The sequence below is a fragment of the Lagopus muta genome, chromosome 12 (genome assembly GCF_023343835.1).
Source record: "Lagopus muta isolate bLagMut1 chromosome 12, bLagMut1 primary, whole genome shotgun sequence".
Classification (NCBI taxonomy): Eukaryota; Metazoa; Chordata; class Aves; order Galliformes; family Phasianidae; genus Lagopus; species Lagopus muta.
This window is the reverse complement of record NC_064444.1, coordinates 1,191,733-1,215,611: the sequence shown is the minus strand read 5'-3', so window position 1 is coordinate 1,215,611 and position 23,879 is coordinate 1,191,733. Positions and strand designations below refer to the sequence as shown.

The following is a 23,879-nucleotide window of genomic DNA, read 5'->3' as shown; positions in this document are numbered from 1 at the left end:
ACATCCCTGGGAGGGCAGACCTCGTTGTGTTTGCTGCTGCTGTAGTTGAGAGCTCTTTTGTTCTCCAAACCGATGGAGCTGCTCTGTTTTGCAGGTTTCCATTGCCCCTCGGACAAATGCAGCACTTGGATTTGCTCAGATCCTTCCAAGAGAGCAGTACCTCTTCACCAGGGAGCAGCTGCTAGAGAGGATGTGTATGGCGCTTGGAGGGAGAGTGTCTGAAGCCATCACCTTTAACAAAGTCACCACAGGTGAGGGGGCAGACCCTGACACAAGCAAGGGGAGGTCGTGCCAAGAGTCTGAACTTTGTACTTGTTGCTCTACCCAAGAGTAATGTGAAGCGGAGGTTCCCACCCTTGGGAATGGGAAGGAGAAATTTCAGAGTGCTTATTTTGATCTTGGACTTGGGTTTGTGAGCGTGAAGGCCTCTCATTGTGGGTTCCAACTGTGTAGTCTCAGACTTGTCCCAAAGTCTAAGGCTACAGATGCAATTACACAGCGAGACTCTTGGCTGATGGAAGAGCCTGGAGCTTTCTGTGCCTTAGTTCCAACCATTTATAGCTAAATGGGGTAGGAGCAAAGCAGTGGCAGGGAAGCAGCCTGTATGAGCTAAGCTACCAGAATGTGCCTCGTTGCCCTGCACAGGTCTGGCAGTGCACACAGTGAGGCAATGCGTTCACTGCGTGGATTCCTGCAGGTCCTCTGATCCCTTGACCTGTGGAATGTGTGTTTGTGCTGGACGTCCTCCTCTTGCTCTCATCTCAGACTGCTGCACCTTCTTTCTGTCTGTCTCACCCAGGAGCACAGGATGACCTGAAGAGGGTGACCAAGATAGCCTACTCCATGGTGAGGCAGTATGGGATGGTGCCCAGCATCGGGCAGATCTCCTTTCCGGATGGGGAGAGCACAGTTGGAATTGGCCGGCGCCCTTTCAGCCAGGGCCTTCAGCAGATGATGGACCACGTAGGGCTGCTCACCTCTTCCTCTTTGTTCTTCACTTTCTGTTGCTCACTGGAAATGGCATAAATTTGTACCTGAATGCTTTGCTTTTTTTTTTTTCATTTAGCCATTAAGTGGTAAAATTCAACAGCTGAGCACTAAGCCTGGTACTGTTGTGTGTGCAAGGACTGTTCAGTGAGGCATTAAGAGCAAAGTCACATACAGCTGTGAGTCCAACCCAGCAGCACTGCGCTGCCTGGAGCTGCAGTGAGGGGTTGTGAAATACAGTCTGTTCTGTGCATTGCAGTGTGAAAACTGCAGTCCTGGTTCTTTTGTTGACAAGACTCTGGAGAGCTTCTGGGAGGTGGGAGGTACAAATGTGACTTTTGGAGAGGGGGAGAAGTGCTTTGTATAACTTGAGCATGAAGGAGATGGAGCTGAGGGGGGAGCATAGTTATAGAACTGAGGGCAGACAATCGGGGAGGGAGAGGTGCTGCTGTGTGAAGGTCTCTCCTCCTTGTTTGTCCACTTGCAGTACAAATCTCTCTTCTTATTATCTTCTAGGAAGCAAAAGTGCTGGTGGCTCAGGCCTACAGACGCACAGAAAAACTCCTGTTGGACAACCGAGATAAGCTGCAAACAGTAAGTTGGAGTTATGTGGAGTTCCTTTAACTGCTGGGTTTGGCCTTGATACTTTCTGTGCTCTTGGCTGTTGCAGTGTCTCTGTGGTCCTAAAATGCCTTGTAATGGGGTTTCTGGGGTTTGTGTTGGGACTGCTGAATCGGTAGGCTGGTGCTGGCTGATTCTGTTTGCGTACCTCCGGGCAATTTTCACCTGCTATCTCCATGATACCCAATATATCAAGGAGGCCTTATTGCAGAAATAAGCTTTGTCTCCTCTGCTTTGTGTCTGGACAGTCTCCTAGCCAGTCAGTTCTCTTTCAGGATCTCTTCTTAAGTGACAACAGAAGCACAGCCACCTCCATCTACCCACCAGCAGGCCTCCTTATGCATAATAAGGTGGCCAGAACTTGCTTGCTTCGGCACCCTGCTGTTGCCCATATCACAGTTCTGTCCCCAGGGCAGTGCCCCAGCAGGACTGTGAAGGCAGGCTTTGTTGGGGGCTCTCCTCTCTGCTGGCCTCCTCTGTTCTGATGCTTTCATTTAACAACAATCAGATGTTTGCTAGAGGCTCATCACGGGAAAAACTTTTAAGTTAAGCCAAAATATCTACAGAGCATTGCATTTGCCAGGTCAGTGTGTCACATCTTGTCAGCAGAATTGAGCAGTTCCATGTTGGAGGGCCACCTGCTGCTCAAGCGTGGTCCTTCTACTGGCAGAGGGACCAGGGAATTTAACTTTCTGGGGAGGACCTTCTAATGACCTTCAGCCCGTGCCTGCAGGAACAAAACAGCTCTCTGTTATCTCTGTGTCATGTTATTTGTGTACAGAGGAGCGTGAGTCTGGCTCCGGTCTCAATTCCTGTTACTGTGGCATCTTAGGCAAGGCCACAGGTGCAGTGACAGTGGCAGTAAGGGCACTTCTCTAATTGCCATGGTGTTCTGACTCGCCAAATCATTCCCTGGGGGATACTTTATGGGCTCCAGTCACACTGAGTGTTTCTGGCAAAAATCACTCTTGTGAAAGGTGCCAGCTGCCTGCAGAGCTTTGTTCTGCTCCAGCAGGCGTCCAGGTCACGCTATCTGTGCTGTGGTAGCTGGGCTCTGCTCCTCGCGGGCGCCAGCACGTGCTGTGTCCAGATGTTGAGGTCCAAGTTGAGCTGGTAGGGTGAGTTCAGATCAGTTCAGAGGGACTGTTTGCAAACCTCTGTGCCTCATTATGCCTTATTTACTCTTTCTAGCTGTCTAATGCCCTACTGGAGAAAGAAGTGATAAATTATGATGACATTGAAGCTTTGATTGGGCCTCCACCCTACGGGCCAAAGAAAATGATAGCTCCTCAGAGCTGGCTTCAAGCAGAGAGAGACAAGCAAGACACTCGAGATGAAGAAGTGCCCCAGCAGCCACCAAACCATGAGGAGGAGGAAGAACCACGCCTGAGGCCAGTGTGAAGGCCACTCCTGATGCAGAACGGGAGGACTCTAGACGCTTCTTTTGAACACAAACCCTTTCTCTTCTCAGCTCTGAAATCAAAAATAAAGAGCAGGGCATCTCTGTGTTGCTACTTCCCTGAAATTAAAGGAATGGCTACGTTTAGTCTTGTAACACAAGCTTTAACCTGCAGGGAGGAGAACTGAAGATTTTGAAATTGATTCTCAGCAGGATATTAGTGGTTAATCTGCTGGAAAGAATGTGTTTACACGAGCAGTGTGTGCCTTCATAAGGGTGAAGGATGGTGTGGAGTCCTTGTGTGCTGTGTGTGCAGGAGTGCACTGCTGTTCTCAGCACCGGAATGGTCAGCACAGTGGAAGGCAGCAGGGCTCTGCTGGGTACGGTGCTGTAGCTGTTACACAGCTGTGCTCATCTCTGCTGCTGAACACAGAATAGGAAAACAAACTTCACTAGAATGAATTATCTTGAATGTGCTGCTGCGTTTGTAGAATATGTGCTTATTACAGCTGTGGAGTTGTGTGGGATGTGGGCTTTCTTTTCCCCCAATTGGTAGCTTCTATTTGATTTTTATAGCAAGGGTTTCAGAAGCAGAGAATGAGGGAACCTGTGTTCATAACCCAGCATAACCTGATGGTGTGATGTTAGGAAGCAGCACTGCAGGGAGTGGCTCCAGTGTGTGTTGGCAGACTGCTGAGCAGTGCTGCTGTTTGTAGGGATGGAGTTATGATGGAGTTATGCTCAGTTCACTCAAATCTAGATGCTCTTCTTGGGTGCATCTGCACAAACTTGGCACTTCTGCTGTCCCTGTCCTCGTGGCTGTTGGCAAAACACGCTGTGATGAAATGGTTGACTGCTGTTCATCAGGGAAAGATCAAAGTGATTATTGGTGCTTGTTGTGCTCTGGCTGGGTAAGGCCCCTTCAGGAAGGATTCTTTCTGCAGTTTTTCCATGAGAACTGACTGTGACCTGAAAGACTTCAGCTTTCAATTCCCAGCCCTCAGGCCTTCATCTTGGAGTCAGATTGGAGCTGAGCCCTCCCTTGGGAGTGGGGAGGAGGTTGACCCACGTGGCTCACCTGGGTGCCCCCGAGCTGTGCTGCTGACCTGGCGGTGCTGGGCCTCGTGCCCATGGTGGGTCTTGTGCCCATGGTGGGGATGCTGCCCTGTTCTTGGGCAGAAATGATTTTCTCACCTGGGGATGCTATTGCCTATGCTTTTTTTCTTTTCTTTCAGACCACTTTGTTTCCTTACAGGTGGTTCATTCTCTCAATTTGTTTGTCTAGCAACAGGTGGAAAATGTTTTGATTTGTTTGTCAAACAGGATGGCTGAATTCCGAGCTGCCTCAATAAACCTTTTGACACGAGGATTCAAGTCTGTGACTGTGCTGCTGCTGCTGTGCTGCTGGCACAGCCTCGCCCCTGCAGGGGGTGCAGGGTGTGCAGGGGGTGCAGTGCTCCCCGTGCCATCTAGCGGTACGCTGCCCTCCCAGCCTGAGGCTGCAGCAGGATCCAACCTCTGCAAAGGTCCGGTGCTCCCTGACCTCGGTCCCACTGCTGCACGGGTGCTGCTTTGAGCATGTTCGAGATAGGGCTGTGGTAGAGGGTAGTAAGGAGGCAACCAGCAGCGTGCCTGCATCCCTGCGGGAGCCGGGGAAGGAGCGCCGAGCCCGCTGCCCTCTCGCCAGCGTGGGGTACGGGCTCTTTAAATTCGACGCCATCTTTATTTTGGGTGCGGTGAAGCCGCTTCCAGATGTTTCCGGAACCGTCGTTCTCATTGGGCCGTACGTACGGCCCTTCCTATTGGCCATTGCCACTACACTTCCGGCGTGCGCCGCGCCGCCACTTCCTTTTCCGGTCGGCCATTTTCCGTGGCGGGAGGTGAGTGGCGGCTCTGCCGCGGTTGGGGTGGGCTCCATCCGCTGCCATCCGCCCGCCGAGAGCCGCGCCGGGCCCGGCAGCGCTCGGAGGCCGCTCGGAGCCCCGCGCCGGTCCCGGGGGGCTGGGGCTGGGCCCCGAGGGCGGCTCTGACGGGGACTGGGGCTCGGGCTCGGCCTGCACCGGGCCTTCTCGAGTACCGGGACCCTGCAGCCCCGGCGGCCGCCTCTAGCCCTGCCCGTGTCCGCAGGCCCGAGCAGCCATGGCGCCCAGCCGCAATGGCATGATCCTGAAGCCGCACTTCCACAAGGACTGGCAGCGACGAGTGGCCACGTGGTTCAACCAGCCCGCCCGCAAGATCCGCAGGTGAGTGCCGCCGGGCCGCGCGCGGCCTGCAGCGCTGCTCGGGAGGGCGCCGGTGTCACCGCGGGGTGCACAGCCGGGACGGGGCCCTCGGGGGTTGGTCCGGCCGCAGTCAGGTGATGAGAAGTCTCCGGAATCGCTGTACTGCATTGATGATTCCCTTGAACCCTTGTCTATCTGATGGCTGCGGCGGCTCTGCAGTGCCGACGCTCGTCCGTCCCAGCTGCTCGCTCGGTGTTCCGGTTGTTTTTGGGCGAACCCCGCGTGGCAGGCGCTGCCCTGCCGGGGAGCACAGCGAGCTGAGCGCTGTCGCTGGCAGCCGTACCTCTTTCTCACCGCTGTTCCCTGCGCTGCAGGAGGAAGGCCCGCCAGGCAAAGGCTCGTCGCATCGCGCCTCGCCCCGTGGCTGGGCCCATCCGGCCCATTGTGAGGTGCCCGACTGTCAGATACCACAAAAAAGTTCGTGCTGGCAGAGGCTTCAGCTTAGAAGAGCTTAAAGTAAGTATGGAGAGCCCATCCTCGCTGGTAAAACTCGCTGCCGATCTCGAGTTGGGTTGTCCTGCTCTGTTCTTTTCCATATAAATGATAGTTGAGTTCAGCACTGTGCTGCAGTGTCAGCATCTGCGTGCCTCTGCAGCTATGGGATGGGGAAGGAGTGGTTATGTCAGTGAAAGGTTGGTTTCAAGAGTAAATATTGCTGTGTCTGTGGTTGGGCTGTCAGGTACTATGGTTTGTTTAAAATCGGATTCGGGCAGAGCTTGAATTGAGGCTCCTCACCTTCACTTCAAATAAAAGCTGTGTAATGAGCAGCTTGCGATCACCTTAAGGTCTCCAGCACCCTCACCTTGCTTTAGAACGTGTCCTGTGCTCCCAGCCCTGGTGCTCTGGGGAGCTGCTGGTGTTGGGTTGCAGCAGGAAGCGTTGGGCACTGCTGGCAGCTGGCGTCCACAGCCTCCCCTCATGTCCTGTTCAGAACCTCATAAAAATGCAGCAGTGAGATTAGTGCATCAGAGCAGTAAGGCTGTACTTTTCATGCCAGATTCCTCATTCCACAACTTCATATGGTGTGTACCAGAGGCTGAACACCCCGCTCATCACTGCTCAGGAAATCCATCTGTGTGGTGCTGTTGAAGGGTGCCCTGCCTCTTGATGTGCTCTGTGCTGGACCCGCAGCAGCACGGTGCTGACTGCTGTCTCTGTGCTCTCTCTTTAGCTGGCTGGCATTAACAAAAGGTTTGCTCGGACCATTGGGATCTCCGTGGATCCCAGGCGAAGAAACAAATCTACAGAGTCCCTGCAGGCCAACGTGCAGCGGCTGAAGGAGTATCGCTCCAAGCTTATCCTCTTCCCAAGGAAGCCTTCTGCACCTAAGAAAGGAGACAGCTCTGTAAGTGCCTGCCTGTTAGGAACGTGTGACAGAGCCTATTTCTGCTCACTTCTGCAGAGGTTTGGCCCTCAGCCCGTCCTCCTGGTGCCCGGGCTGTTCTTGAGTCCTTGTAGTAACACAGGCCTGGAGGAGGAGGGCGTGTTGGTTCCGTGCAGAGATGCAGTTGGTGACTGCCCACAAGGCTGGGATGGGTGGAGCGGGGCTCTCTGGTGCTGGCTGTGCTGTCAGCTGGCTGGGGCTGCCAGGAGTGCAGCAGTGCTTCTGGGCCAGGGGCTGTTGTGCTGCTGGAGGTGCAGCTCGGACGTGGAGCTGCTCTGTTTTGGCCTGCTGAATTATAGTTCATGAAGCCAGAGCGTCAGAACAAAAAGGCTGGCTGAGGCATCTGCTGTGCTGCCATGATAACTGTATGGAAGGGGTGGGAAGGCAAGGAGCTTCTCAGCCGAGTGGTTCAGTGCAAGGAGGCATGAGAGGGAATCTCCAGAAGGCTGCTGCTGTTGATGTGCAGAAATGGTTTCCACTAACATCTCACCTGGATTCAGAGTGCAATCGGCTTTTGTCGTGTTCTTGGCTGTTGTGTTGCAGATGCACGCTTCCCATGGGGAGGTGCAGGTAACGCAGCAAGGTTGTGTGTTCCAGCTGCCTTCAGTCTTGTGCAGAGTCTTGTCTGCCCTGAGCTGCTTTTCCTCAGTGCTGCCTGCAGGGCTGGAGCTCCTTTGGGCTGCTTCCAGAGCAGGAAAGGGGCTCTGACACTTTACACAGCCAGGCTGGATGTGGATGTTGTGCTGCGTGTGGCAGCTTGGTACTCAGGGTGCTGCCCTGTGGTGAGACTTGTGGGACTGGTGGAAGCGTGGATGTGAGGATTGTGAAGTCAGAACTCCTTCTGAGCCTTGGGTGCCTGTGCAGAAGGTGGATTTTTTCCAAATTGCTGTGGGCAGTGCACACCATCTTTGCCAAACAGATTCTATTCTAGTTTTAAATCGGCTGCCAACACAAACCTGTAACTTAGTACATTCAGCGCAGCTTTCAGGTTGTCTGCTGCAATCTGTTTCTGATATCAGCAGATAAAGATACGTGTTTGGATACTTGTTTGTGTTTCAAATTCATTTCCTCGAAGCTTCAGATAGCTGATTTATTCATTTCTGCCACTGCCGCTCACGCCAGAAGCTGGAATTGGCTGTGGAAGGAATTGCTGAGCAGGCAGCCTGAAAACGGCCCAGGGGGCAGCAATGCTTTTGCAGTTGGCGGAACTCCTGAAAGGCCACGGCTGGCCTGGCTGGGAGGGCAGATGGACGGCCAGGAAGGTGCATGTTGTTGGTGCAGCACTTCCGTGCCAAGTGCAGCTGGGTGAGGGAAGCGCTGCGTTGGTTCCTGCTGCTGTTAGATCTCTGCTCAGAATGGCTGAGTGTTCTTCAAGCTGTGCACCAGGCACTCGTTTCATGGAGGCACTGCGATCAGAGATGCTACGTTTCTGTTCCTGAAATGGTTTTTTTCTCTCTTTGTTTTGCAGCCTGAGGAACTCAAGATGGCGACTCAGCTGTCCGGACCTGTTATGCCCATCAGGAACGTAAGTGTGACCCTGAATCTTGTCCTCCGTGGGGTGTCACAGAGCAGCTCCCCACACAAGGGTGCTGTGAGGACCTCAGGCACCTCCCGTCTGCTGGGCTGCAGGCAGGGGCGCCTCTGTCCCTTTGTGTCTGTGCTGCAGCCTCGTGTGGCAGCCCCAGCAGCTCAGCTGCTGAGCTCTGACGCTGGAAGATGCTGTGCAAACCTGACTCACATTTCGTTTTGTGTTTGTTTGTGTGTTGGGTTTTTTTCCTGGTGTTTTCTGCTCGTCCGCTGACGTGCGTTGGCAAATGAGAAACTGGTGGAAATGAGGTGCCTGGTGGAGTGATGATAAGGGCAGGGCCTGGGGATTGCACAGATCTTGCATTCTTAGCAGCATCTTGGAGCCGGTGGTAGAAATATAACGAGATGAATGGTGTTAAGCCTTAAGCGCCGTCTCTTTGGCAGCCTGTGATGCGCAGTGTGACTGCTGGGCTCTCTCCCCCATTAGGTTTTCAAACGGGAGAAGGCCCGCGTTATCTCAGAGGAGGAGAAGAACTTCAAGGCCTTTGCCAGCCTGCGCATGGCCCGGGCCAACGCTCGGCTCTTTGGGATCCGTGCAAAACGTGCCAAGGAAGCAGCAGAGCAGGACGTGGAGAAGAAGAAATGAACTGTTCTCCCCAGAACTGTCAATAAAAAACGATGGAAACGGAGCGGTGTGTGGTGTGTTGTGGGGCAGCATGTGGGGTGTTCTGCCCTGCCTGCCGTGTGGGGCCCTGTGCTGGGCTGCTGTGCGGGCGTGGGGAGCCTTGTGCTCTGTGCTCAGACTGCAGCCTTCCTCAGCAGCAAGGAAAGCGAACGCCCCGTGCCGGCGCTGTTCAGGTAGGGTGGTTTGCTTTGTCTGCAGGGACGCAGCGTTGCCTTCATCAGCCCGCGTTGAGCTTTGCGATCCCTGAGCCGCGGCCTGGACGGCTCTGTTGGCTCTGTTGGCTCCTGCCGTGGAGGGGTGAGTGCGAAATCGCATCTCCGCTGTTGTGGGCGTGCTGTGCTCAGCGCCAGCCGGGTGGGGGCTGCAAAGGAGAGCTGCCACCGCGCTGCCCCGAGGTGGCTCCAGCGGCCAGAGCGCTGTGCGGCCGTGGCATCGCTCAGGCGCGGGTCCCCGCTTCCGGGCGTTGGTGGGACGCGCCGCAGCTCGCGGCTGTGCTTGCTGCTGCTGCTGCTGCTGCTGCTGCTGCTGCTGCTGCTGCTGCCGCTGGGTGGAGCGGCGTCCCGGCACCGCGCGGTGACACGGGTCTGCCTGGATGATCCTGGCTGCGGTTCTGGTCCTGATGCCGATCCCTGGGCCTTAAAGGAATTTCTGAAGAGCAGCGCCTGCAATAACGAGCCCGGTCCTCGCTGGAGAAAGGCCACGCCGGGGCTCTGCCCAGCTCCCGGGGGCTGTGCCGGCCGTGTCCCTTCGTGCTGACCGGGCGCAGTCACGGTGCTGTGGGCTCCTTCCCGCTCCGGGGAGCCCTGGGCTGGCTAAGCAGTTCTGGGCTGTGCTGCCGCATGGCTGCCCGGCCGCGTGATTGAGCCTTCAATTCATTAGCTGTGATGGCAAATTTGGGAATGGCAGCGGCGATGCGCTCGGGTGCAGGTGATCCCAGGGTGCTGAGCTGCTGGAAGGAAGGAGGGTGGCCTACTTCTGCCAGGCAGTGTGGGATTAGCTCCTGCAGCCCAGGGCCCCGCGGTGCCCTCCCGCTCGTCAGCCCTCCCTGCATTTTAATCCCCTCTGAATAAGGGCTAATTATATCACCCTTCATAAAGCTGCACTGATGGAGCTGCAGCACCGGGGGGATGTGTGGGGTGCAGGGGGGCCCAGACCATGGGGATGTGGAGCTGTGGCACCTGGTGTCCAGGCATCACCGGGACACCTCTGCCTGTCCCTGCGGTAGGGGTGGCTCTTAGAGGGGGGAATGCAGGGGGATGGGGACACGTGGGGTGGGGATGGGACTTGGGCACCCCGGGGGGAGTAGCGATGGACTGTGGGGTGTGTGGGGTGCGAACAGAGCTGAGCAGGGGAGGAGGCTGAGGTTGATGCTGAAGCTGTGGCACACGCAGAGGCGCTGCCAGCTGTTCCGGGGACCCCTGGCAGCCTCGGTGCCTGCGGGCGGTCCGTGCTCCGGTGCCGGCAGTGAGGTGGTTAACGGAGATTGTAGTCTCCCTCTTAGGGCTCCGCTCCCGAATTGCAGCTTGAGTCAGTTGTGTGGAGGTGGCAGCGGCGCAGCTCCGGCTGGCACGCGGCTCTGCTGGCACACACCGGCCCCAGCCCTCGTCCGGCAGCGCACCGAGCCCCGGCACACAGGTAGGGGGGAGGGTGAGGTGGGGGCACCGGGATCCTTTCAGCGGGGGCCGCGTGGCTGTGTTGGGATGCTGAGGAGGAGATGGTGCCCAGCAGAGCCAGGCATGTGAGCGGTGTGCCGGGCAGGGCACGGCCCTACGTGACTTCATGGGGAAACTTCAGCTGGGTGGCAGCAGCTCCTGGCGCGGGATGGGTGCAGCGAGTAGAGGCTGGGTGCTGCAACTGGGGCAGTGGGGATGGGGACAGGGGTGGGGATGGAGGAGATGCAATGAGAACAGGATGAGGATGGGGTGGGGATGGGGTGACAGAGCTGACACTGCAGCATCACCAGGCTGAGCCCTGCCAGCATCCAGGTGGAGGGTGGCTCTGTTTCCCCAACGGGGCAGAATTCCCCCATCACCCCAGCATGCCACCAGTTCTGCATGGTGAGTTAAATGCGACCAACTCTGCCTCACCCCATGGTGTCCTGACACCTCGCAGGGTTCCACGGGACCACCAGAACCAGCTCATCTCAAAGAGAGTCCGTGGGCTCCCCAACCCCACCCTGTCCTGGGAGCTGCCAAGCCCCCAGCAGCACCCACCGGCACCCAGGCTCCATCCCAACACCCAGCACTGCGGGGCCTCGTGCCCCGGGCATGACAAGCAGCTGCCCTGTGCACTGACAGAGAGGTTGTAGGGCCACCCGCTACCCCACATGCCTCTGTCCCACGGAGCCGCCTGCCCCTCATCGCGTCCGGCGGCCCCCCGTGCTGCAGCCACCATGGGTGAAGCGCCTGAGCCGTCCTCGCAGGCATCGCTGGCCGTCCTCTCCAAGGTGGAACTGAGGGTGAGCTGCAGGCACCTCCTGGACCGCGACACCCTCAACAAGTCGGATCCCTGTGTCCTGCTGCTCATGCAGTCCCAGGGCCAATGGGTGGAGGTAGGCAGGGCAGGGCGGTGGGATGGGGATTGGGGCAGGGATGGAGCCGAGGCGGGTGCGGTGTCTGTGGGATGGGAGCCAGGCGAGAGGTGCGGGACGCGGAGTTGGGTGCAAGGTGCAGGGCTCAGGATGGGGTGAAGGACGTGGGGAGCAAGGTGCGGGGCACGGCCCCGTGGCAGGGCACTGCGGGGTGCTCGGGGGGTGCGTGGGGACAAGGTGGGGCTTTGGCTTGGAGCGAACCTCCTGGAGCTCAGCAGCTCTGGCAGCACCCAAGAACAGGGTGCCCACACTGTGTGGGTCCCAGTGGGTCATGAGGTGCTTGGTTCCTTCCTGTGGCTGCTTCCCAGCACAGCTCCTGGCTGGCTCCAGTGGCTTCACGCTCACTAATCAGTGCTGCTCAGCCAGCAGATTTAGCATTCAATCCCTCTGCATGTAATTGACTCTGTGAGCCGAAGCCAAAGCAAGTAGAGGGGGACCCTCAATGGGATGCATCCCTTCGTGCAAAATATGGCCCCTCTGGTGCAGCTCTGTCCTGTGCCCAGCCCCTCTCCAGCTGGCAGCTCTCTGGGTCCAACCAGCCCAGGACAAAATGTGTTCCAGAGCACAAGCATCCCCGTGGCTGCAGCCCCACTGATATGGGGTTTGCCCTGGAGGGTGCAGTGCCCAGAACCAGTGCTGGCCCTCAGGGACACCCCTTACTCCCATATCAGGTATGGTGCTGCGGTGGTGTGCTTTAGCTTTAGGATCAGTGTGAGCAGAGAAACGCTTGTGCACAGATTAATGGTCTGTCCAGCAGCTGCCTGGTGTCCCTGCATCCCTGTGCCACTGCATCCCTCTGTCCCTGCGTTCCTGCAGTCCCTGTGCCCATTCCTCCAGCTCCAGGCAGCTTCCCCTGCATGGCTCCAGCCCTGCGCTGCCTCCAGTCTGGTGCCTCACAGCCCCAGCACCAGGCACTTGAGCCAATTGAAGGCTGAATTTCACTGATAGGAGAGTGGACCATAATTGCCTCTACTGAGCAAATCCCAGCTTATTAGAAGTGCTTTCTGGAGGTTCTGCAGAACTGTTTGAGGAGCTGATGGCTGTGCAGTCTCTTCCTCGCCACGCTGGGTCCCAAACACTGGCGCCAGGCTGCTGTGACCCTGTGCCCTGCAGGTGGACCGCAGCGAGGTCATCAAGAGCAACCTGAACCCCGTCTTCGCCAAGATCTTCACGGTGGATTACTACTTTGAGGAGGTGCAGAAGCTGCGCTTTGAGGTGTACGACAGCCACGGGCAGGCCGGCGTGGGCACACACGATGATGATTTCCTGGGGGGCATGGAGTGCACCGTGGGGCAGGTGAGCCCCCGCCGTGCTGGTCCCCATCACCTGCAGGCTGTGTCCGCACTGAGCCCCTCCTGTTTGGCAGATTGTGGCACAGAAACGGGTGACAAAGCCGCTGTTCCTCAAATATGGGAAGTTTGCGGGGAAATCCACCATCACGGTGAGTGGTGCTGGGCCAGGTTGCGTGGTGACACCAAAATGGGACGTGGGATGGGGAGGGAAGGATGGCAGGGGAATAACACCGAGCTTCCCGTGGTTGGGTGTCCTGGCAGGTCATCTCTGAGGAGATCTCGGGGAACAACGGCTACGTGGAGCTGGCCTTTAGGGCCAAGAAGCTGGATGACAAGGTGAGCAGCCTGTGAGCAGAGCGGAGAGGATGGGATGGGCTGGATGAAATGGGATGGGATGGATGAGAGAGGACTGGTTGGATGGGTTGAGATGGAACGGATGGGATGCGTTGGATAAATGGATGGGATGGATAAAGTCCTCTGCTCCACCTGGCCCCATCCTCTCTTTTTCAGGACCTTTTCAGCAAGTCTGACCCCTTCCTGGAGATCTACCGCATCGACGATGACAGCAGTGAGCAGCTGGTGTACCGCACTGAGGTGAGGCTGGCTGGCTCCATCCTGTGGCCGTCCTATAGGTACCTGGCCTTGATGAGCCCTCCTGCCCCCAGGTGGTGAAGAACAACCTGAGCCCCATCTGGGAGCCCTTCAAGGTCTCTCTGAACTCCCTCTGCAGCTGTGAGGAGAAGAGGAAGCTGAGGGTGAGGAAGGGTGATGGGACCCCATCCCCGGGTGGGTGTGGGGGTGATAGGGGCACACAGCTGGGCAGCGCTGACCTGCGTCCCTGCAGTGCGTCGTGTGGGACTACGACTCACGGGGAAAGCACGACTTCATTGGCGAGTTCTTCACCACCTTCGAGGAGATGCAGAAGGCAATGGGGGAGAACAAGGTGGGGACATGGGGACGTGGCCAGCAGGGCTGGGGCGCACAGCCTGCCGTCAGGCCCTGTTCCAGGAGGCTCCTCCCCGATTCTCCACTGGTTTCTCTTTGGGGAAGGGATAGAAGGGACTGCAGCCATCTGCCTGTGCTGGGGTACGGGGCTGGGGGCTGGGGGACCGCAGCACAGTGGGGCTGGGGGCTGTGGGGCCGAACCCGGGCAGCGCGGGTGCCGCATGCTGCAGGTGCAGTGGGAGTGCATGAACCCCAAGTACAAAATCAAGAAGCGCAACTACAAGAACTCGGGGGTCGTGGTGCTGCTGGACCTGAAGGTGAGTGCTCACAAGTCGTGCTGAGCCGTGCTGTGCCAAGCTGCTGCTGGGACATCAGTGGCTGACGTGGGTCGGACCGACAGATCCACAGGGTCTACTCCTTCCTGGACTACATCATGGGCGGCTGCCAGATCCACTTCACGGTGAGCGCTGCTCCATCAGGGCTGAGGCCGCATCACGGTGCTGGGGCAGCTGCTCAAAGCTGCCCCGGGGGCACCGGGGACCTCACCGACACCCCTCACACCAGGTGGCCATCGACTTCACGGCCTCCAACGGGGATCCCCGCAACAGCTGCTCCCTGCACTACATCAACCCCTACCAGCCCAACGAGTACCTCAAGGCGCTTGTGGCGGTGGGCGAGATCTGCCAGGACTATGACAGGTTGGGGGCTCCCCAGGGCTGGGGCGCTGCAGCGATGGTCACCGTGGGGCCAGGACACTCAGGTGGCACCCCTCAGTGCTGGCTGGGGCTCTACACATCCCTTCCCTTGCAGTGATAAGAAGTTCTCCGCTCTGGGCTTTGGTGCGAGGATCCCTCCCAAGTACGAGGTATGGGGCTGGGGCCCCTGGGATGCACTGGGACCCCTGGGATGTGCCCATCCTGCTGCCCCCAGCTGCCTTTGCCCCTCTGCCCTCTAAGGTCTCCCATGACTTCGCCATCAACTTTAATCCTGACAACGACGAGTGTGAGGGTGAGCGGAGCTCCATTGCACTGGTGCCCAGTGCCATCCCCACGCCCCCCAGCTGTGCCGGCACCCCCTCACCCCACAACCCCACAGGCATTCAGGGTGTGGTGGAGTCCTACCAGAGCTGCCTGCCCAAAATCCAGCTGTATGGCCCCACCAACGTGGCCCCCATCATCACCAAGGTGGCCCGCGTGGCAGCTGACGAGGAGCGCACCAAGGAGGCATCGGTACGGCCTCATGTGCACGTTCCCCCCACGTGCATGGGGTGCACGGCACAGGGGGTGTCCCTGATGTCCCTTTGTCCCCAGCAATACTTCATCCTGCTGATCCTGACGGATGGCGTGGTGACGGACATGGCGGACACGAGGGAGGCCATCGTCCGCGCCTCCTACCTGCCCATGTCCATCATCATCGTGGGGGTGGGCAACGCCGACTTCACCGACATGCAGATCCTGGACGGTGATGACGGCGTCCTGCGCTCCCCCCGGGGCGAACCCGTGCTGCGTGACATCGTGCAGTTCGTCCCCTTCCGTGACTTCAAGAACGTGAGTGGGTCCTCCAGCCCTCCTGTCCCCTACCCTGTGCCCCCTGTGTTGGGTGCCACCGACCCCCAGCTCACCCATCCCACCCCGTCCCACAGGCGTCCCCGACGGCGCTGGCCAAGTGCGTGCTGGCTGAGGTGCCCAAACAGGTGGTGGAGTACTACAGCTACAAGGCCTTCCCCCCGCGCTGCCCCCAGCCCCACACCCCCGACTCCAGCCTGGGCTCGCCCCAGTGAGTGTGCCTGTATGGGGATGGGGACGGCCCCAGTGTTGCTGCGGGATGCTGTGCCACGTTATTTGGAGGTGGCTGAGTCCCCAACTCCCCGTGTCCCCACTCCATCCCCTGCTGTCCCCGTGGTCCCTGTGCTCCGTGCTTGTCTGTCTCCTTGTTGTTTTGAGGCTGCATGACAAACCCATCCTTGGGCCAATAAAGCAAGCTGCCCTTTCCCTCTGCTATCTGCTCTCTGGGCACGGGGACCCATGGAGTGCTGCTGCGTCACACAGAATCCCCAACCATGGGCACTCTGTGGGGTGTGGGGACGGGGGGATGCAGCCCACAGCTCCACTCTGGTGCCCTACCCGTGGGCACAGCCCCATTCTGCAGCAGGAAGGCAGCAATGGAAGGGAACAAAAGCTGAAAGTGGCTCCCAGCTGCCCAGCACCTGGCCACGTCTCTCATTAGCAGGGATTTGTCACTTGAAAGCCACCGGCTGCTGAATGAGAGGCAGCAGCGCTTTGTAGCTGCTGTACTTTTTTGCTTTCAAGTTGTGCCGCTGCTGCCCCACCGTGCGGCCACGGCAGCACAGAAATCCAGGGCATGGAGGCAGGGAGAGATGCCCTCCTGCACGATGCCTGTGCCATGTGCCACGTGCCATGTGCCGTGTGCCATGTTGTGTGCCTTGTGCATGCCAAGGTGCTGCGTGCCATGCCATGTGCTGTGTGCTGGGCCTTGTGCCATGCCACAGGCTGCCTGCTGAGTGCTGCTGTGTGCCATGCGCTGTGCTGATGTGCTATTTGCCCTGCACTACTTGCCATCAGCAGCGTGCTGCATGCCATGTGCAATTTGCCATGCACTGTGTGCCATGTGCTGTATGTCACGTGCTTTGTGCCGTGTGCAATGTGCCGTGTGCCACATGCCATGTGCTGCATGCCCTGTTCCATGCACAGTGCCACTGCTGTGTGCCCCAAGCCCTGCTCTATGTGTCCCCACTGGGGATGTGCTCTCCCCTGGCAGGCTGCTGGCACAGGGTTTGTCCTTGCGGCTGTGCCCGCGTGCTGTGGCCATGTCCCTGTCCCAGAGCTGCACTGTTAGGTGTGGGGATGCTACCGGCCATGGGCAGAGCACGGTGTCCAATCCATCATATTTATAGTGCCTGATTCATCCCAATTAAGCCAGATAACAGATGTTGCCATAGAAACCCACTAGGGCTGCGGCTGTGTTCGGCCATTGGTGCAGGCAGGGGGGCTGAGACCCCTCCCCAGGGCTGTGTATCCCCCCCGTGTGTGTGTGGGGTGTGCGCTGCCACTAGTCGATGTTTAGTTGATGGGGTTAATTATCTCTTAACGATCTCTTTGTAAGGCCGCTGCTGGCGGTGCAGCCAGGAATGGGGCAGGCGGTGCCGCAGGGCACCAGGGCACTGCAGGAGACACGGGAATGTGCTGGGATGGGGTTCCACAGTCGAGCTATAGGATGTCCCAGCCATCCTCCCGCAGCCACACCCGGACAGTGCCCTGGGATGATGGGCCCCCACCCCGATAACGCCGGCACTTCCCGGCGCCAGAGCACAGCCTCCGCCCTGGGAACACAGTGCCGGCCTGGGAATGACAATAAATATTTATTCTTTCCCAAGGGGGGCCACGTTCCCCACCGCGCTGCAGGAAGTGAGGGGTCGGGGGTCACGGCCACCGGGGGATGGCGGTGGCGCTCAGCCGGGAACCGCCCTGCCACGGAGCACGGAGCCACTGCTCCCCATCGCAGGGACACGCTCTGTGTGCTGTGCAGGCTGCCCGTCCCTCACGCCATGGCCCAGTGGGCGCTCAGCTCGCTGTCGTGCATCTCCTCGTGGTACACGCGGTCAAAGAGGGCGTTTTGCGGCGGTGAGAAGTGGGAGCGCCAGTCGCCCACCACGCCTGCAGGAGGGCAGCGCTGGCACCGCGCTCGAGGGGCACCGCTGTGCCCACGGCCCTGCCCTGTGCCCCCCTCACCTTTGCGCATGAAGCGGCCCTGGCTGTGGTCCATGATCTCGCGGGGGATCAGGGTGTAGTTGGCCATGGCGTTGTCCCGCATGGCTGCGAAGCTGCAGTGCTGCTCCAGCGCCAACAGCGTCTGCGGCTCCAGCGTAACGCCCAGGAATGCGCTGAGGCGCTGCGCTGTGCCACGCAGGTCCTGGGCATGGCAGGTGAGATGGAGGGATGGGAGACAGGGACGGGGGACGTGGGGATGGGGGATACGGGGATGCAGAGCTCACCTCGTGCAGCTCCTCATAGGTGATGTAGATGATGTCGAGGTGCTGCCGCTGAGCCAGCCAGCCCTTGACATGCTCAAACCATGAGCCGTAGTGCACTGAAGGGATGAAGCAGGTGACGGGGGCCAACAGCTGCCCCCAGCGTGGCCCCCACATCTCCCCAGCCCTCACCTTTGCCCTCCAGGAACTGGTGGAGGAAGGCGTCAAAGGAAACGGGGTCGGGCAGGAACTTGGCCAGGCGGTGGAAGTGGTAATAGGAGACCATCACATCCTTGGGGTTCCTGGCCACGTAGATCACCTGGTGGGGAGGGAACATGGGCTCAGGTTTTCCCAGGCTCAGCTGCCCCGTGAGCTGACTTACCCACAGCCATTGGGTTGCACCCACAGACCCTCGTCTGGGGGACCCCTCACCTTGGCCTTGCTGCCCTGCAGCCGGGGGCCCAGCACGCGGGCAGGCAGGTGGCTGGTGATGAGGCGGTGCGTGGCTGTGTCCTGCAGCGAGCTGCGGAAGTGGATCTGCTCCAGCCAGGGCGCCCGCTCCCAGTTGGGGATGGTCTTGGCTGGCTGCGCGTCCCCACCGCTGTACAGCAGTGTCAGGATCTCCTGCATCCATGTGGTGCCTGGGGAGGTTGCCGTCAGGGCACCCCCACCCTGCACGGGGCACCGCAGCACGGCACGGCACGGCTTGGTGCAACATGGCGTGACACTGCATGGTACGGAACAACATGGCACAGAGTGGCACAGTATGGCATTGCTTGAGACAGCACAGCATGGCATAGCAAGATATGGCATGGCCTCACAAGGTATGGCACAGCATGGTGTGGCATGGCACAGCTTGGTATGGCACAGCATGGTATGGCATAGCATGGTATAAAACAGACTGGGATGGCATGGCATAGCAAGGTCTGCTATGGCACAGCATGATACAGCACTGCGTGGCTTGATTTATCACTGCACAGCTCAGCACAGCAGTGTCGCTTGGCACACGTTGCAGTGCAGCACGGCACAGATCAGCGCAGCAGGGCACTGTGTGCAACAGCACAGCATGGTGCTACGTGGCACGGGGCACAGCTGGACAGGCAGCGCAGTACAGCAGCACTGCCCCTTTGAGCCCCCACCCATCGCTCCGGGCTGGGGGCGGGGATGTGGCTGGGACAGGGCTGCAGCAGAGGAGGGTGTGGGGTGGCCATCCCATCCTGCGTGGTGGTGGGGCCAGGACCTCCGGCTGTGGGGCTGTGCTGGGAGGGGATGGTGATTGCGTAGGGCTGGCCCAGCTCCTGGCCACGCAGGCAGTGCCGGGGCCCATTGGCAGCGATGGCTGAGTGCCAGAGACCTCCATTCCATCCCATCCCATCCCTGTCCCCTCCCCACCCAGTGCCACTTACCTGACTTGGGGTAGGTGACGATGACCACGTCGGTATCACGGAAGAGGAAGTTGGTGGCAAACTGCAGGGACTCTGTGGTGTGGAGATGTCCGGGCAGCGCAATGCCGGCAAAGGTCTCCGTTACCTCCAGGCGCTCCATGGCCCCGCTGTGCCAGATGTGATGGGACAGCCTTTAAATAACTGCAGAAGAGGAAGCCTGAGAGGCAGGCAGAGGGCGTGGGTAGGACTCCCCCCCCTCACCCGCCCCCCGACACATTCCTGGCAGGGGGCCGAGAGCGGCTGCGCGGGGCCGGCATGAGGGGAGTGCGGCTGCAGGGATGGGGCTGTGGGGTCGGCCGGGGATGGGGCCACCATGGGGAGAATATGGCTGAGCCCATGGGGGATGTGAGGAGCGCCGGGAGGCTGTGAGCCCCCAAGGGGTTGGAGAACTCGAAAGCTTCGCTGGCCTCATAGGTGATTCCCGTGCTGTGGGGTGCCAGTCCCATGCCACGCTCCATATGGTGGAGGCCTTGGTGCCCTATGGCTGTGCTCACTGTGCTGCAGAGGGGTTTTCAGCTCAACCACCCCAGGATGAGGATCTGGAACCGGTTGTGCCCTATGTGACTCCGCACCACTCCCAGCACACGGTCACTGCAGTCCCCAAGGCCACCCGTGGCCCTGTACACAGGATCCACTGCAGAGTGGATATGTGCCTCAGTTTCCCCCCGCAGCACCAACACCTCTGGCTGCGCCACCCTAATCCTGTCTCCCAGCCCACAGAGCCGGGTGGCCGAGGCATGGAGCTGTGGGGTGCCCTGGTGCTCGGCCCCCGCCCGCAGCCATGATGGGGGCTGGCTCTGGGGTGGCCGTAGCCCGTTCCAGCCCTGCACGGCACGCAAGCCGGAACACATATTTCAGAACCACGACGGGGAGCAGCTGCCTGAGTGTTCCAGGGCTGGTGGTGAGCTGGGGACAGGGGTACCAGGTAGCGTGTCCTGCCAGACTCCATGGCATGAGGGGCATGGGGCTGGGGGTGTTTCTATGGGGCTGGGGGTGCCGGGTTGGGGCAGGGGGTGCTGGGACAGGAAGGCCAAGGAGGGGATGGGAGCAGCGCTTTTTCCCAGCAGAAAAAATCTGTGCTGTGTTAGAGGGGCCGGGAGCATAACCACAGCTATGCGCGTCCCCATGTCACCCCGCGCTGCGCTGCAGAGGCCGTTGCGGTGCCCGGGCACTGCCGGGGTTGTGGTGCAGGGTGCAAGGGTGGGTTTATGGCCCCAGTGCTGGTTATTGATTTACCACGGGGAAGAGCAGTCAGCAGTGTGGGAACACTCAGCGGGATCCTGCAGCAGCGGGGCAGCGATCTCATCCCACCACCGGCACACCACGCGAGGATGCTGCGCGGGATCGTGCTGCTGCTGTGCCTGCTGCTGCCCTGCTCGGGGCAGACGTTCCTGCAGGAGGCTGAGCGCATCATGGACTCCACACCGGTCATCGATGGGTGAGCACGGCCACGCATCTCCTCCAAAGCTTGCGCGGCACTGTGGGACGGGCTCTCGGTTCCCTGAGAAATCCCCAGCACAGAAAAACCCAAGGACCTGCCTGGGAAATGCCCTCACTGAGCACCCCAGGGACACCACATAGGAACGGCGCTGTCCTGGGAATGCCCGCATGGAGCACTCGAGGGACGCGTGGGAATGGCCCTACAGGGGGATTCCACGTGGTACCTGGGGCTGTGTGGTTGGGGGGAACCCCAGCAGCCAAGCTAGGAGTGGTGCTGGGAAGCGGTGGGGTCAGGCTGCCCCAGGGGAAGTCCTGCAGGATCGTGTCCTTAGGGATGTCCCCAGTCCTCCACCATGCTACCGTTCCCAGTGGTGCCCACACGGCTATGGGGCCATTGTGCAGCCCAGAGAATCCCAGGCAGTGGGAGTGGAGCTGTGGGAGCCAAGGGATGTGGGGCAGGGGGAGACCCAGCTCTTCCGCAGTGATGCTGCTGGGCCCTTAACAGCATGCAGTGGTGGTGACATTCCTGCGTAGAGATGTGGGGCTGGAGCCATGCAGGGAGCAAGGAGTAGGTGGGGATGAGTGGGGGGGGAGGACGGGGGAGGACGGGGGAGGGGGTTCTGCAGGGGAACCACACCCCCAATCCTGGGCATCACTTCCTGGTGGCACAGATGGATGGGTGGGACAGATGGATGGATGGAGGAAGGGGCAGGAGAAGGGAGGGGCAGATGTGGAGAGAGGGAGGGGCAAAGGGAAGGGAAGAGGGAGGAAGGGGAGGATGGATGGTTGGATGGTGGGGGATGAATGGTGCCTAATGGATGGATGATGAAGCAGGGAGGCAGATGGGCAGCCAAGCGGTTGGTCAGTTGGACAGACAACCCCCTGCTCTCACTTTCTCCCTGGCCCAGGCACAACGACCTGCCCTGGCAGCTCCTCAAACTGTTTAATAACCAACTGTTGCTGCCGGCATCCAACCTGACGCAGCTGAACAACACCCACACCAACATCCCCAAGCTGAACACTGGACACGTGGGCGGCCAGGTGGGACAGCAAGCGGGGCACGGGCACCAGAACAGCCCCTGCTGGGGCTCTGGGTGCTCACCTGCTGCCATCCCCCCAGTTCTGGTCGGTGTACGTGCCCTGCGACACGCAGAACAAGGACGCAGTGAAGCGCACGCTGGAGCAGATAGACGTGGTGCACCGCATGTGTGAGCTGTACCCAGAGACCTTCGCCTGCGTCATCGATAGCGCAGGTGAGCGGCGGGGGGAATGGCTGCAGGGGCACAGGGCTGTAGGTGTCTGTCCCCAGCTGAGAACTCGCTGTGCCCCTGCAGGCATCGAACAGGCATTCCAGGACAAGAAGGTGGCCAGCCTCATTGGTGTGGAGGGCGGCCACTCCATCGACAGCAGCCTGGGTGTGCTGCGCACCTTCTACCGCCTGGGTGTGCGCTACATGACCTTGACACACAGCTGCAATACACCCTGGTAGCCCACCGTGAGAATGTCGTCGGGACGGGGGGGATGGGGATGGGGCTGAGGCTCGGGGTCTGATGCTGTCCCTGTGGCACAGGGCTGACAATTGGCTGGTGGACACCGAGGAGGAGCAACCCGTGCACCACGGCCTCACAGCGTTTGGGAAGGTGAGTGGGATGGAGACGGGTGGCAGTGCTGTGGACCAGCCAGTCCTGAGGGCGCAGTGTCCTCATACTGCCTTGTCCACACCCCTGCTTCCCTCCCTGCAGAAAGTTCTGGAGGAGATGAACCGCCTCGGCATGATCGTGGACTTGGCTCACGTCTCAGTGGAGACCATGAAGATGGCACTGGATGTCTCCAAAGCTCCCGTCATCTTCAGCCACTCCTCTGCCTACAGCGTCTGCCCACATGCCCGCAATGTGCCCGACGATGTGCTGCAGATGGTGGTGAGCACACGATGGGAACACTGGGGGGTGGGAGGGGGGTGCAGCACAGTGGCACAGGGCTCAGGGCCACCTCTCCTGCAGGCCTCCACGGGCAGCCTGGTGATGGTCAACTTCTACAACCAGTACGTGACCTGCAGCAACGTAGCCACGCTGGCTGATGTCGCAGGTGAGGCTGCGGGCAGGGATGAGGTGGGGGCACAGTGTCACCCCATCCCCTCACCCGGCCCCTCTGTGCCCACAGACCACATGGACCATGTGAAGAAAGTGGCAGGCGTTGAATCCGTCGGCTTTGGCGGGGACTACGATGGTGTCACGGGGTAAAGTGGGTGATGGCACGTGGGAAGTGGGACGGAGTGGCCAAGGGTTGACCCTGGGCATGGGGTGTCCCCTGGGCATTGCTGGATTGGGGTGCTCCCATGTCAGGCTCTGAGCTGTGGGTGCCACAGGCTGCCCACGGGGCTGGAGGACGTTTCCAAGTACCCTGCGCTGGTGGCGGAGCTGCTGGCCAGGAACTGGACGGAGCAGGAGGTGAGCGCGGCACTGGCCAAAAACCTGCTGAGGGTGTTCAAGAAAGTGGAGGAGGTGAGTGGGGCATGGGGAAGTACAGGGGGGCATGGAAATGGATGGGGAAAAGGGATACGCGCTGGGCACGGGGATGTGGAGGGCTTTGGGTTGCACTGGAACGTGGACAAATGGGTCATGAGGATGCATGGGGAGAATGGGCAATAGGGTGGATGGGGGACACGCAGAGCAGGGGTGTGAGCAGCATACAGAGATGCACAAAGCACCCTGTGATGCAAACTCGCCCTGGCCCCGCAGGTGAAGGAATCCCTGCAGGGCACACTGCCCCTCGAGGAGCCCATCGCCCTGGAGGAGCTGGAAGGAGAGTGCCGCACCAGCTATGGCTACGCCACCACCACCACCACCGATGCCAGCCCAGCACTGCCCCTGCCAGCAGCCCTGGTGCTGCTGCTGCCCCTGCTCAACACCCTGCTGCCATAGTGCCCACGTCCTGCCCCAGCCCGGTCACAAAATAAAGCCATCCCGCTCGGTGTTCGGGCTGTCACCGCACCAGGAGTGAGACATCACTGTGACAACACGCGGCCAGGGTGGCAGCAGGGCTGCCTCCGCAGGATGCTTACATTAATCATTAGCTAATTAATTGGCTACTCAATCATCTTCTTAGCAATTTCCTCTCACATTTGGGAACAGCCTGTCTTTGGAGCGGAGGCAGCTCTGGGTACCAAGAAAACAAGCTTGTGCAGGAGAGTCATCTTCCTGTGGCATTCACAATTTGGCTGAGGCACAAAGCCCACTCTGCCAGCAGGGAGCGGGGAGGGGATGAGCCCCAGTCCCACCAGGATGGCACCCATGG

At 59.6% G+C, this 23,879-nt stretch overlaps 5 protein-coding genes and 1 non-coding gene across 8 annotated transcripts in view; 5 read left to right on the top strand and 1 right to left on the bottom strand.

Moving 5' to 3' along the window:
- SPG7 (SPG7 matrix AAA peptidase subunit, paraplegin) overlaps window positions 1-4,376 on the top strand; it is a 30,845-nt gene extending 26,469 nt beyond the window's left edge. Inside the window, exons 14-17 of the mRNA XM_048958501.1 lie at window positions 95-251; window positions 800-963; window positions 1,504-1,581; window positions 2,800-4,376. Of these exons, the coding sequence (XP_048814458.1) occupies window positions 95-251; window positions 800-963; window positions 1,504-1,581; window positions 2,800-3,009 (609 nt within the window). The 3' untranslated portion in view covers window positions 3,010-4,376. The remainder of the gene's footprint in view (window positions 1-94; window positions 252-799; window positions 964-1,503; window positions 1,582-2,799) is intronic.
- Window positions 4,377-4,781: 405 nt separating this feature from the next.
- Window positions 4,782-8,889, top strand: RPL13 (ribosomal protein L13). Its single transcript, XM_048958820.1, has 6 exons — window positions 4,782-4,887; window positions 5,135-5,250; window positions 5,604-5,745; window positions 6,461-6,634; window positions 8,142-8,198; window positions 8,688-8,889. Exons 2-6 carry the CDS (start codon window positions 5,147-5,149, stop codon window positions 8,844-8,846), a joined length of 636 nt encoding a protein of 211 aa, XP_048814777.1. The 5' UTR covers window positions 4,782-4,887; window positions 5,135-5,146; the 3' UTR covers window positions 8,847-8,889.
- LOC125699514 (small nucleolar RNA MBII-202) lies at window positions 5,365-5,446 on the top strand. Its single transcript, XR_007379594.1, has one exon. It is a non-coding gene; the product is annotated as a small nucleolar RNA MBII-202 (small nucleolar RNA).
- A 185-nt stretch (window positions 8,890-9,074) lies between the features above and the next one.
- Window positions 9,075-15,696, top strand: CPNE7 (copine 7). Of its 2 annotated transcripts, none has more exons than XM_048958818.1 (17): window positions 9,075-9,182; window positions 10,408-10,520; window positions 10,998-11,436; window positions 12,589-12,771; window positions 12,842-12,916; window positions 13,029-13,103; window positions 13,278-13,361; window positions 13,433-13,522; window positions 13,612-13,710; window positions 13,943-14,029; window positions 14,113-14,172; window positions 14,277-14,410; window positions 14,523-14,577; window positions 14,669-14,720; window positions 14,808-14,941; window positions 15,023-15,259; window positions 15,355-15,696. In XM_048958818.1, the coding sequence occupies exons 3-17, from the start codon at window positions 11,212-11,214 to the stop codon at window positions 15,490-15,492; spliced, it is 1,728 nt and encodes a 575-aa protein (XP_048814775.1). In that variant the 5' UTR covers window positions 9,075-9,182; window positions 10,408-10,520; window positions 10,998-11,211; the 3' UTR covers window positions 15,493-15,696. The 2 variants fall into 2 exon arrangements, with proteins under 2 accessions (XP_048814775.1, XP_048814776.1); XM_048958819.1 differs by lacking the exon at window positions 9,075-9,182 and having other exon boundaries at window positions 10,195-10,520; window positions 10,998-11,186; window positions 11,308-11,436.
- A 1,379-nt stretch (window positions 15,697-17,075) lies between these two features.
- LOC125699248 (sulfotransferase 2B1-like) lies at window positions 17,076-19,292 on the bottom strand. 2 transcript variants are annotated; one of them, XM_048958606.1, is made up of 6 exons: window positions 19,107-19,292; window positions 18,133-18,341; window positions 17,893-18,019; window positions 17,725-17,819; window positions 17,462-17,642; window positions 17,076-17,386 (listed from the first exon to the last, which is right to left on the bottom strand). In XM_048958606.1, exons 1-6 carry the CDS (start codon window positions 19,243-19,245, stop codon window positions 17,271-17,273), a joined length of 867 nt encoding a protein of 288 aa, XP_048814563.1. In that variant the 5' UTR covers window positions 19,246-19,292; the 3' UTR covers window positions 17,076-17,270. The 2 variants fall into 2 exon arrangements, with proteins under 2 accessions (XP_048814563.1, XP_048814564.1); XM_048958607.1 differs by having other exon boundaries at window positions 18,133-18,427; window positions 19,107-19,223.
- Window positions 19,293-19,393: 101 nt separating this feature from the next.
- Window positions 19,394-23,768, top strand: DPEP1 (dipeptidase 1). Its single transcript, XM_048958609.1, has 11 exons — window positions 19,394-20,046; window positions 20,432-20,583; window positions 21,494-21,626; window positions 21,706-21,838; window positions 21,920-22,070; window positions 22,156-22,225; window positions 22,328-22,504; window positions 22,586-22,670; window positions 22,746-22,821; window positions 22,951-23,086; window positions 23,324-23,768. The coding sequence occupies exons 1-11, from the start codon at window positions 19,927-19,929 to the stop codon at window positions 23,504-23,506; spliced, it is 1,416 nt and encodes a 471-aa protein (XP_048814566.1). The 5' UTR covers window positions 19,394-19,926; the 3' UTR covers window positions 23,507-23,768.
- Window positions 23,769-23,879: the final 111 nt, after the last annotated feature.

What these genes read in the sequence shown, in the direction of transcription:
- RPL13 (XM_048958820.1), top strand. Translation starts at nt 5,147, where the DNA reads ATGGCGCCCAGCCGCAATGGCATGATCCTGAAGCCGCACTTCCACAAG. An exon ending in CCCGCCCGCAAGATCCGCAG is followed by an intron (nt 5,251 to 5,603) that starts GTGAGTGCCGCC and finishes CCTGCGCTGCAG; the next exon opens with GAGGAAGGCCCGCCAGGCAA. An exon ending in TCAGCTTAGAAGAGCTTAAA is followed by an intron (nt 5,746 to 6,460) that starts GTAAGTATGGAG and finishes CTCTCTCTTTAG; the next exon opens with CTGGCTGGCATTAACAAAAG.
- DPEP1 (XM_048958609.1), top strand. Translation starts at nt 19,927, where the DNA reads ATGATGGGGGCTGGCTCTGGGGTGGCCGTAGCCCGTTCCAGCCCTGCA. An exon ending in TCCACACCGGTCATCGATGG is followed by an intron (nt 20,584 to 21,493) that starts GTGAGCACGGCC and finishes TCCCTGGCCCAG; the next exon opens with GCACAACGACCTGCCCTGGC. An exon ending in GCCTCACAGCGTTTGGGAAG is followed by an intron (nt 22,226 to 22,327) that starts GTGAGTGGGATG and finishes CCCTCCCTGCAG; the next exon opens with AAAGTTCTGGAGGAGATGAA.
- LOC125699248 (XM_048958606.1), bottom strand. Translation starts at nt 19,245, where the DNA reads ATGGAGCGCCTGGAGGTAACGGAGACCTTTGCCGGCATTGCGCTGCCC. An exon ending in CCTATGAGGAGCTGCACGAG is followed by an intron (nt 17,643 to 17,724) that starts GTGAGCTCTGCA and finishes TGCCATGCCCAG; the next exon opens with GACCTGCGTGGCACAGCGCA. An exon ending in GGGCCGCTTCATGCGCAAAG is followed by an intron (nt 17,387 to 17,461) that starts GTGAGGGGGGCA and finishes GCCCTCCTGCAG; the next exon opens with GCGTGGTGGGCGACTGGCGC.
- CPNE7 (XM_048958818.1), top strand. Translation starts at nt 11,212, where the DNA reads ATGCCTCTGTCCCACGGAGCCGCCTGCCCCTCATCGCGTCCGGCGGCC. An exon ending in CGGGGAAATCCACCATCACG is followed by an intron (nt 12,917 to 13,028) that starts GTGAGTGGTGCT and finishes GTGTCCTGGCAG; the next exon opens with GTCATCTCTGAGGAGATCTC. An exon ending in AGCTGGTGTACCGCACTGAG is followed by an intron (nt 13,362 to 13,432) that starts GTGAGGCTGGCT and finishes TCCTGCCCCCAG; the next exon opens with GTGGTGAAGAACAACCTGAG.